Raw genomic sequence first — 12,199 nt, forward strand, 5'->3', positions numbered from 1 at the left:
CCAGAACACCGGTCAAGGCAAACCAAACCCTCTGGAGCATCAGGCAGAGGACCAAGCCAAAACACAGGGCAAAAGTGCGGAACTGCCACAACACGATGCTGCAGACAGTAGGCCAGACCGGCCGAGCAACATGGCGACAAGGAGAAGGACGGACCTAGCGCAAGCTGCTCCAAGACAATTGGCAAGAAAATCACACCTGCGACATTCCGTGACGCCACGGACAGCAAGGAACCCGAAAGGGTGACCACACCTCCCAAGCACATGACATAGCTATTTAATAGCTACAAGTACCCCACATAGGGTAGGTTAAGTCCCAAGAACCATGGGAACACCTCTTAGGAAAACATTTCCGCAGCAGAGGACAAAACAGAAAGACCTGCAGAAAAAACCCGCAGACGGCATACCACGCAGCCAATAAAGAAGAGACAGAAGGCCTAATCTCAGGGCCTACTGGGCTTACCAACAGTCAAAACCACAAGTCAACAAAGGGCCAGACCAGCAGCCAACAGCACCAACGACCCAACAAAAGGACCCCAAGGCACATCAACCAGACAGAACACACAACCTGGGCTACCCGTTACAAGGCCCCGGGAGAACACATCCCAAAACACAGACCAACAGTCAGGTCACTGAGGGGGAAGAGGAGGAGGAGGAGGGCGAAGCCCCGCAAGAGACCTCTGAATGGCAGAATCCGCAGGGGCGTGGAACAACAGAGCGCCATCAAAAGGGAGGTCAACCAGCCGTTCTTAGAGAAAACACTATCCCGTAGCCAGGCATGGCGGCGAAAGGCCACCGAAGTAGCCATGGTACGACCAAGCACCTCCGAAACGTCCAGAGCCGAGCGAAGAAGGAACGCCGCCAGCTCATGGCCATCCAACACATGGTGCCGCAGATCAATGCAGGTACCCTCCTGAGAAGCGGAAGACATAAGGGACTCCGCCGGGTCCCATAAGCAAGAAGTGGCCCTGGCCAACACAGAGTTTTGAGGGCCCGCAAAGCAGCACTAAAGGAGGTGAAGATGTTGCCCCCCAGGAATCTAACCAGCGGGCCTCACGTGATGGGGGAGACAACACCGATGGCAAGGAGGGAAAGGCAGTCTGTAAAAGCGGGCCCCTGGTAGAAGGGTGGAGGGAAAGACAGACAGGGCAGGGCTCGACAAATCCACTCGACCGCTCGCACTTGCGAGGTAAATTTTATGAGGTCGAGCTATTTTTAGGTCCTACTCGCCCTTTCTGGCGAGTAGGAAAACATACTAACTTTTGTCCTCCGTCTTTGAAAACGGAGCAAATGTGACAAGATAACAAGATTTAAAGGCCTTTTTATTGCTCACAAAGCAAATGAGCAATAAAAATGCCTTTAAATCTTATCTTGTCACTTTTGCTACGCTTTCAGAGACGGAGGTCAAGTAGGTCACTGTTAGGGCGAGGAGATTTTTCAAGGTACTAGTCCTGCAGGACTAGTACCATTTTTCAGATTTTTCGAGCCCTGCAGGGTCATGCGGAGCAGGACGGTGGCGGTGCATAAGTGGCTGGGGCACCGGGTCCCCCGTGACAGGACATCCCCAGGACCTCAAAAGAGAATTGTGGAGCGAAGTCTCGAAGGGGAGAAGCAGCTCCCGTCCACCAGAGCCCTGGTGGAGAACCTCCAGCAGATGATCCATGGGAAAATGGGCAGCTGGATCGCCCATACGCAAGATTCCCGCAGCCGTGGAAACAGCCCGAGCGAAGGCAGCACTCGCCTCCGTACAGCCCCACAGCGGGGAAAGCAGCTCTTCCATGGGCGATGGCTGCAAGCTAAGGCGGCCGTCCCCCAGCCCAACCGGAGGAAAGCGGCCAAGCCCGGAAAGGGGGAAGGTGGACCGATGAATGGGGAACCTGGGGAACCTGAGGCACCTACGGCGAAGACTGCTGGCGCGGAGATGGCGAAGAGTCGTCTTTAGAGGACGCCAGGGAAAAAGCCACGACGTGGCGACCCGTCTCCAGAGAAGATGAAACCAACAACCGCCGAACCTCTGGAGAAGAGGGGGCGTCCAAAGACGAATCAACGACCCGACGTCGGCCTGGCGCTGTAGAGTCCGCCACCGGCGCCAGGTCAACGTCGACTGTTGCCGAAGGGGACGCCGGAACCACCTTTGCCACAACGCACAGGAGACCGAGGTGGGGTCGGAGCGGCTAAGGACCGGTGCCGAAAAGGTGTCGACTCGACCTCCGATGAGGCAGCCGCCTGTGTGGAGGGTCGACGGGGTCCCGGGGACACGCCCGACCCCTAGTCGGCCCCTGCGGCGCCACCAGGGCCAGCAGCCACCGACGCCTGAGCAGCGTCACCTTGGCCTCGGACAAGGCCGCCGCCTGCCCGGAGGACCGAGGGGGACTCGAGGATGAGCCTCGAGACCCGGCAACCTCCTGCAACACCACAGGGATCCCCGCGGGGCTGTGCGGCGAGGCAGAGGCGCCGTGGTCCGAAGGAGGGGGACCCCGAAGGGCCGCAACCTGATGGCACCACCACTTCAGATCCTGGAGCCAACCCTGCCGGAGCCGCCGGCGACGCCCTGCGGAAGTCCCCGCACGCGGCAAGGGATCCGCAGATGTCTCAGGAAGAGAAGGAGAAGAGGGAAGAGCCAAAGAGGCCTGCAAGGTCGCTGCATGGGCCTCCATCTGGGCTCTGGTCGCCCCCGCGCCGGGGAACGGTGGATAGGGTGGAGATGCGCGGGACCGCACCATCTGCGGAGAACCCGTGCCCCCAACAGTCCAGGGACCGGACCTCAGGGACAAACTGCGACACTTACCGACAGGTGAGCGACGCTCTTGCGGTCTGGGAAAGGGACGATGTCGGAGACGGAAGCGGCGGGACTTGAAGCCTTCTGCGGGGGACAGGCGCAGCGACGACGCTGACCTGGACATGCGTGCCGAAAGGAGTTTTATGACTTAGACTTCATTTGCTGACATGCCTCACAATCCGTGGAGTCGTGGTGCTCCCCCAAACACCACATGCAGATGGGGTGAGGATCCGTCGCCGACATATGGCGCGCGCAAGACGAGCACGTCTTGAAGCCTGAAGGCATTCGCACACTGTTCCCAAGAAAAACGCTCAAAGAGGAAAAAGATGGCCTGAAACAGGCCAGGAACATGATCCGGATCGGCGTTGCACGCGGAAAAGAAGAAAACTGACGTCAGCGTGCCGGGGTGGGGCTTATGAGATCTCGCGGACGTCGCACCCGCGGAGGACGTCGGTGCGGAGTCGCGAGGTGCCGCCCCCCCCGGCGCACAGAGATGCTGGGCAAGAAAGTTTTCCGGGTCCAGTCTCATGCCTGAGGATAATTCTACGTTAAGGAATCTGCGGCTATATCAGATATTTTTCTAAGGGCTTATGTCTGCCCATGTTAGCTTGCTCAAGGTGGATTATGTTACTTTCCCTGTAAGCATCGATTTGTGGCATGTAGAGCTGTAGATCCACATGCTCTGCAATCTAGTGTACTGTCCGGATGTGTGCAAGTTGTTTCTCTTTATAGTAGTCTTTCTCGTCACAAGTTCGAGTGACTTCTCTTCCTAGTGATAATGCACATGGGGTATCGACTCCATTGTTCGATAGTTTTCCCGCATGTAGATGAGAATGGAGTGTAAAGTAAGTGTAAGTAAAGAGATGTCTGTGCATATGAAAAGGTAAAGGAGAAACTGCAACAGCCACAGGTGTACGGGAAGGAGCGTGGGTGCAAGTGAATGTACAGCACTACATGCCACAAACAGATGCTTACAGGGTAAGTAACATAATCCGTTTGAGGCAAGTGTGGCTGTAGATCCACATGCTTTGCATAGACTGTAAAGCAGTGCTCCTCAAAAGCAGTGGCTAACCTGTTGGTGTTGCGGTTGTTTGAAAGAGTATGTAGCACTGCCTGACCTACATTAACTTGTAGGCATGCTAGAACATCCGCACAATAATGTTTAGTGACGGTGTGTGGAGTAGACCATGTAGTGCTCTTTTGACACCTACTGTATGAAGAGCCATTTCCACAACAGAGTCAGGTTGGGAGGAAAAAGCTGGCAACTCAATTGATTGAGGTGAAAGTGGTAGACAACCTTTGCAAGGAATTTGGGGTTGGTGCGAAGAACCGCACTGTCCCCGTGCAGTTGGACGAAAGGTTCTTCCAAAGTTAATGCTTGGAGCTCACTAACACGAAGTCAGGAAATGGCAATTAAAAATGCCACTTTCCAAGAAATAAATTGAAGGGTGCAAGTATGTAGGGCTTTAAATGGAGAACCCATCAGTCCTGTGAGAACCATGTTAAGATTCCAAGAAGGTGCAGATGGAACCCGTGGTGGAATCACTCATGAAGGCTTCAGTGACTGGTATTTTGAATAAGAGGGGTGTTGTCTATTCTGCAGATAGGCAGCTATTGCTGCAAGATGCAATCATATGGAAGTGAATGTAAGCCCAGAGAGCTGTACATGCAGCAGGTAACAAACAATGTTTTGTACTGTGGCAATGAATGGATTAATTTGTTAATTTGTTAAGTATGACAATAGCAAACAAATATTTTCTATTTAGCCGCATAGCATTCTATACTGGTAGACCTACGGGCTTCTTTGAGACTGGTCACACATTCAGGCAGGAAATGAAGGTAATTGAATTCAGTGGCCTCAGGAGATAGATGGCCAGATGGAGTGCCTTGGGATCTGGGTACCCAATTTCTCCATAGTTGTGTGAGAAGGTCCGGCCTGATTAGAAGCTTTTCTTGGCGACCTAATGAGAGGTCTAGTAGCATTGTGAACCATGGCCGACCGGCCCATGTGGGAGCCACTAGTATATGTGTGAGATGTTTGCCAGAGTGTCCGAACCAGAAATGGAAGGAGAGGGAGAGGCTGAAAAGCGTAGGCAAACATCCCTGACCAATTTAACCACAGAACATTGCCCTTGGATAGTGGGTGAAGGAACCTGGATGAGAGGTCTGCCTGCTCCTGGGAGGTGTTTTACTTCCAGATTAATGTTGTGATGTAGAGCCCAGTGCCAAATGGCCTGAGATAGGTGCGATAACTGCGGAGAATGTTCCGCTGACCTTGTTTTTGTAGATAATGCATGCCTGTCCTGTTCCGTCTGGACTAGGGCAACCTTGCATATCCGGTGATGTAGGAATGCTTTCAATGCATGGTGAACAGCTTGAAGCTCCAGGTAGTTGATGTGGAGATTCTGGAGTTTGGCATCCCAAAGACCCTGCACTGTGAGATCCTGCAAGCATTCACCCCTGTGAGTTAGGTGCCGGTTGTCAGAGTGATGTGGGGAATAGGGTCGAGGAAAATCACCCTTGTAACAGGTTGTTGGAGTTCCACCACTGCCAAGAGTCATGAGCACGGTGGTCTATCAACTCTAGATCTTTCAACTGACTCTGTGACCGAGACCACTGTTGCGCTAGGCGTTCCTGTAACGGGCATGTGTAATCTTGCCTGCAGTACTATGGCAATGCATGAAGCCATCAAACCTAGGAGCCGCATGACTGTGCTCACTATGAGCTGTTTATTCATCTGGAAGTGGGGTATCAATGTTTAGTAATGTTGGATTCCTAGAGTATTGGGATAGGCTAATCCTACCTCTGTTTTTAGAATAGCTCCTAGATATGGTTGAAGGTGAGATTTAACGACTTAAAACCTAAGCGATGGAGCAGATCTATGGTAGCTTGAGTAAGTTGCTGGCACTGATGAGGAGTGCTGGCCTTGATAAGCCAAAAGTCCAAATATGGAAATACGTGGACGTTTTCAAACACAAGGAGATGATCGACGGAGCACTGAAAGTCCAGCCATATGCAAATCAGTCTTGACCCTGTTCCTCATGGGAACAGTCCAGGCCGAACTGCCAAGCCAGGTCTTCATTGAACCAGAAGCAAGCATTCTGGGACCGGTTTCGGGGTAACACCACTCATCAGCCAGGCTAGCTTGAATCCAGTGGACGTTTTGTCTGCATAGATCAGCTGCTACCACTGCTAGGCACTTGGTGAATATCTGAGGTGCAGTAGTCACCCTGAAAGGGAGGACTTTAAACTGAATAGGTTCGCCAGCTATCCCAAATCTTAGGCATTTGTGATGTGCTGGGCATATTGGTATGTGAAAATAGGCATAATTTAGGTCTAGTGCCGCTAGAAAGTCGCTTGTCGGAGAAGTGGGATGACGTCTTGGAGAGTGACCATATGGAAGTACTTTCATAGACTGTACTGGTTTAGAGGCCCTACGTCTAAAATTGTCTGTTAAGATCCATCCTTTTTGGGGGATTAAGTATAGGGAATATACCCCTGAACCTTGATGATGTAGAGGGACGGGTTCTATAACTCCTTTGAGAAGAAGGGAATTAACTTCCTGTTAGAGCAGTGTCTGATGTTCTAGTTACAGCCTGTGGGTGCGAGGTGGAATGTTGGGAGGTGTGGTGATGAGCTCCAGACAATAACCATGTTGGATATTGCCAACACCCGCTGGTCTGACCTAATTGATTACCATGTGGGTAGAAAATTTTGTAAACGACTCGGACAAGTATTATGTGGCCGGGGAGGGAGGAGAGGAAAGTCATCGTTTGGCAGTGCACTGCATGTTGAAAAACCTTTACCTCTACCACTACCATTGGCATTGTTGACCCTGTAGGAGCCCCTGAAGTAACCTCTTGGAGAGGAGTGTTGACTTTCAAAACAGTGGGTAAGAGGTGGGAGTGTCCGAAGAGGTGGATTTGGAACCTCCACAATAGTTGGAGCAGTGAAAGGAACCACCTGGAGAAGGTTTTTGAAGGGCCCCCATAGCTTTTGCTGTGTGTCTTTTTCATCTTTCTCTAAGGTCTGGTCAACTTGGGGACCAAAGAGATGTCCTTTGTCAAAGGGTACATTAAGGAGATTCTGCTGCACCTTTGGTTTGAAATTAGAAATACTCAGTCATGCAGGTATTGAAGCAAGATGCAGATATTAATGCCTCTGGCTTCAGTATCAGCAGTCATCTAGGGCACAGTGTATGGATGTATTGGATATTAGCTTGCCTTCTCGGACATGTTCTTGTCCTCTCTTTCTATGGTGTCTTGGAGATATTGGAGCAGGTCATACATCTCATCACAGTTAGCACATTCATAGCGAGCAGGCAAGCCCATTGAGTTGGCAAATTTTGCCGCAACCCTTTTACCCGCCACGTCAATACGCTTGCCTGTTTGTCAGGTGGTGGGGCATCTCCGCTAGCTTGTGAGTTAGCCCGCTTGCGACCAGTGGTAGTCACTAGCGAGTCTCATGGTAAGGAGCCCTTAAGGTATATGGGATTAGATGGGGAGGCCGTATATTTTTTATCTACCCTGGGTGTTAGAACCCTAGCACTATTAAGGTATTTAAAAATGTCCTTAGTGTGTCTTAGCATGCCTTTTAGTATTGGTAGATACTGAGTAGCCCTATGGGCAGATGGAAAGGGTCTCAAAGAGGAAATCCTCTTCTAAGGGTCCCTTGTGGAGCTGTACATCATGTACGGCAGCAGCTCTACTGATTAATTCCCGGGATGCTGTTGAGTCGTCAGGTGGGGAGGGGGTGGGAGTGACAGGCGGTATACAAGTCTGGGTCTTTTGGGGTCTCCTGAAGGGTCAATATCCTAGGTGTCCCAGGGGTCGGGGTGTGGTGGTGTCCCAAAGGTGTGGGGTCCTCCAACATGCCCCCCTGTAACATATTGCGGAGGCCCCGGAGGTGAGATGTCTAGTGCATCTCCAACAGGCTGTGGTGGAGAAGGGGAGTTTGGTGGTGGTTGAAGTTGTGGAGGTGGTGGAGTAGGCAAAGGGCTAGTGGCTTTGTATGATCTTTTCAGGTTTTTTTTATGGTACCTGTGAGTAAAGAGCCTCTTGCAAAGACAGTTCTCTTTCCGGGGGTGGAGAAATTGGAGCCGAAGGCTTGGCGAAGACACATGTGGATTTGTTTTTGTCTAGCATCCAACTTTCCCTGGAGTCTATGAAGAATGGACTCCACTGGTTTGGAAGCAGATTCGAAGCTTTCAGGTCAGACCCAGGTTTTGGTTTCGGCACTGAAGTGCAGCGCGGTGTAAAAATGGTAGCTCCCGACAGTCGGCTCGGTATCGATGGTCGGCTCAGCACCGAGATTGTAGGTATCCAAGGCTTCGGTTGATGTTTCGGCTCCGAGCCGGAGGGTGGGCGTCTGAACCAGTTGCTTGGTGCCAACCATGGCCAGAAGGCAGTGGTGGAGTGAGGGCCTCTTGATCAATAGGGGCAGAGTGTCTCTTGTAGTGTTCCACATGGTTTTAAGGGCTAGGGAGTACGGTACTCAGACACTCTGGAGTAGCTGTGCGCTTTAGAAGTACCTAGTTACATTACATTACTGTTGAGCTGGTCTGACTTTTGCCATCTCCAGGTCGACCTCGACCTCTTCATAGCCGAAGATGTCCGGTGCATCTCAAGCCGACAGTCTCGGAAGGGTTTTCCTGGAGGTGAAGGAGTGACAGGCTGCACAATTCGCCTGTGTGTTCCGGTGATAAACACAGATTACAGATCTGATGTAAGTCGGTCCGGTGATATTTCGAGTGGCAGCGAAGGCAGTAACGGAAGGGTGTCTGTTTCATCACCAGCAAGGCATTCTCTGGAGAACCTGATGGAGACTGAGGAAAAGGTCCTAAAGGGAGAGGCCCTGTAGGGGCCCCGATCGAAGGGCTTCGACTCGACGAGCAATGTAGCTACCCCGCGATATGCAGAATGGGAAACGCAATCAAACAATACCGACAAGGGTGAGAGTGTGGCACAAACTGAAAAGAGCACCATAACAGCTTTGAACCGGAGTGCAGGCACACATCCAAACCAGACAGCAGAAAGAAAACAAACTAACAATGGAGTTGATGCCCATGCGCATTATCACCAGGAGGAGGAGTCACTCAAACTCGCGATTCGAAAGACTTCTTCAAAGAAAAACATCTTTAAAACATCCAGACCCAACACTAGATGGCAGCAGTATGCAAAGCAAGTGTATCAACAGCCACACATGCCAGGGGAAACATTTTGTATGGAAAATCTTTCTCCTACAATTTATTGATGTTCAGTGGTGTCTAGGCTGTCCTATTATGAGGTAAAACAAAAATATGTGCAGACAAGTTCTATTCTAATCACTTTCTCCAGCATTTATTTACCCTTTCTCTTCCCCAGTACATGGTTTGTGGTGGGAACCTAAAATATCTCGGGGTCACGTTTCACTGCAATTCTCTCAACTATGGGTAATTTGTACTTTCATTTGCTGATTTGAATACAAAAACAAATTTTTCAACTACATTTTTTTTTTAATTGTGCGGCTATTCAATCACCAGGCCTTTCCCATATAAAAGTTTTAAAGATATCTCAAATTAATAATTGTACCATTTTCTGTAAACTTTTAAGTATGGGTGGTTCATCCAGGAACAATGTGGTTTGGTCAGAAATTCTTGGCATTCCTTTGCTAACCCATCTCAACACTTTAGAAACGGTAAACAACATGTTATAAGTAACCCCACTACTTTTTGTACCATGGGTCGCTCACATCAACAACGGTGCCCATTCAGAAACCTGTTCCTAGTATTCACCAATAGCCAGTATCAAACGTGGTGATCAGAAACATGTCCATAGAAAGATGGCTCCGCATAGTCCATTCATGGCCTTTACAGTTTGGCGCACAGGGTACTCTGCCACAAAATTGGCAAAGTGTTTGTGGCAGAGAGACCTCCACCTGCCTAGTGCAGAACTCTACATAGAGAGCGCTGTGGTATGCCACAGCAGTGGAGTGCACCCTTCGCAGCCCTGACGGAACAGCCTGCCATACGACAAATGAGATTTATAAAACCTATTTTAAATCTAGACTAAAAGCGAGCTTGTGGCCCGGTCACTAGGTGATCGCAATTCCCACAAATTAGTAAACAAAAGAAGGACTAAGAGTACCAGAGTTACTTTTCCTAGCAATTGGGCAATGGAAAAACCAATATCCTACAAGTGAAACTTTAGAAGAATACTGGAGAAAATAAGGTATGCTGCTTTTTAGATTATTCACTGTAGGTAATAAATCTGGGAACATACTCTAAAGCAAAGTATTTCTGATAGAAAAATATACTACAGGATTTCACACTGTAATGATAACGAGGTGGAGTAGGAAGTAAATTGCAGTTTGGATTCACATTTATTACATTAACTGATAAACAGATCGAGAAATGTTGTTCTTACGTTGGCTTGATGCTTTTTCAATTTCATAATTTGCTCTCCTTTGGTCTCCATTTGCTTTGTGAGGCAGTCCAGTTCGCGCTCAAGGTCTTCACGAACATCATTATTTGGAGTATCTTGTATTTGCTTCAGAAGATCTTGATGTTCACTAATTTAAAAACAATAAAAGCGCACCTCAGCAAATAAAACTACGACTAGGTTGGGAAAAATGTGAGCTTTCGTGAACTTCACAGCATCAGGGTTCTGACCCAAGGAAACTAAATGCAAGCATTGACTAAGCGAAGAGATCTACCTTTGGTAGAAGCAATGCACAACACTACAGCCACAAAAACCATACATAGACATGCCGATATTACAGAAGGCACATGAATATACAGGCAGGGAGACACGCTCATGCAGACAACACGGCAGGCACAAACACACAGAGATAAAACTGCTAAACACATTAAAATAAACCAAAGCAAACTAAATTATATGAAACAGGTCATCCATCCAATATATCTAACGAAACAGAAGGATTATTTTATAGTGCATACAGGGCATTTATTCATGGGCTCAGTTTCTACATAAACATCTTGCAGCACGAATGAATAAAAGGTGCTGTCCGCACACAAACGCTGCTGTTTGACAGATGTTTAAATAAAGCATCGCAGACAGTTCTTGCTTAACACAGCAAAGCATCTACTCTGAAACACTGAAAAGCAGAGGTAATATCTGTATATTTAGGTCAGGTTCGACATTTCACGTATCCTTGCCCCAGCCAGACAACGTTGAAAGGCACCTTCCTATCGTAAGGTCACTTTGGGCAACCAGATTACCAGCCAACAGCCAGGAAATGCGATCTGGGAGACAGGCTGTGAGCCCATATTCAGCCAGCTTCAGTATTCGGAAATATGCAATTTCAGACTTGAATGACACGGAGACAATTAAAAAAAGAAAAATGTGGCTCAACCCAAGGCAGATCTCTGTATTGCGGATTAAGTGACCACCGAGGAGCGGAAAAAGGCAGAGTTATCAGCCTGAGTTTTACAGCCACACTTGTATTACTGGTCACTACAGTGAAATTACTGATGGTGCTGGGAGTAATTGTTTGAGGAGCTGGTGGTACAGCTTGCTACAAGAACTCCATATGATGTGCAGCAGAGTGTGAGAAGTTAGCGATTAGCTACACCCAGAAGAGAGTGGCGGTATGAAGGGGCTTACAGACAGCTGTCGGGGTTGGGTGTTGTTTTTGACCTCCATGATGTGCATACTTGCCCCAAGCAGACTCAACTGACTGCTGCACAAAACAGATTTCTATGCAATGGGGAAACTCCATACACCAAGATTAACAGTAATAATCAACTAGTGGCTGATCCAGGGCAAAGCAATACAAGGAAAGACACTTACAACAGCAAATTGTATGTTGCCCCTATGCATAGATTACATGATCTCTAAAAGACAGCTATAGGTGTTGCTTGCCAGATGTAAAAGAAAGTCGATAAGAATATTCAACTCTGACGGGTCAATGAAAAGTAGGGTATGAAAGTTTTTAATGTATGAACTCGAGTAAATAACATCAAATACAAAGAATTGACAAGAAAGGATTTAATAAAGGAACATTGAAGAAAGACCCCCCGGTACTTACAGTGGACATATACCCTATTGCCAGACCGTGATGTTTCAGTTGAAGCCTTAGAGGCATTCCTTTCAAAATCCATCAACATGAGAAACACAAGGAGAAAAAAAAGACTTTCGCAGGGTCTACACTCGAAAGTAGTCTAAACACATTTATAATAATAGAACAGTCATTAAGCAAGTAACCAACCTGAACATGAAATCCTTTAAAGTGACTCGTCGCCCCAGTGACGTGCTATGGAAAGTCAGACATTTACCACTTTTTACACTACCCACATCGTAGAGAAATGAGAATTAATTTGAAAACTATACAAAAGAGAGGCTACGCACAAAGCACTTAACACATTAATGGATGCTAATATACAAAGAACACAATTTTCCCAGCCAATCCAAGGAAAAATGGCAA

The 12,199-nt window shown here is 48.5% G+C and overlaps 1 protein-coding gene across 3 annotated transcripts in view; it reads right to left on the reverse strand.

Annotated features, from left to right (window-relative positions):
- The window catches only part of CEP57L1 (centrosomal protein 57 like 1), a 171,075-nt gene that overhangs the window by 41,770 nt on the left and 117,106 nt on the right, over positions 1 to 12,199 (reverse strand). For all 3 annotated transcript variants that reach the window (XM_085611197.1, XM_085611196.1, XM_085611198.1), the window contains exon 11: positions 10,180 to 10,324. In XM_085611197.1, the coding sequence (XP_085467323.1) occupies positions 10,180 to 10,324 (145 nt within the window). The remainder of the gene's footprint in view (positions 1 to 10,179; positions 10,325 to 12,199) is intronic.

This window comes from Triturus cristatus, chromosome 6 (genome assembly GCF_964204655.1).
Source record: "Triturus cristatus chromosome 6, aTriCri1.1, whole genome shotgun sequence".
NCBI lineage: Eukaryota > Metazoa > Chordata > Amphibia > Caudata > Salamandridae > Triturus > Triturus cristatus.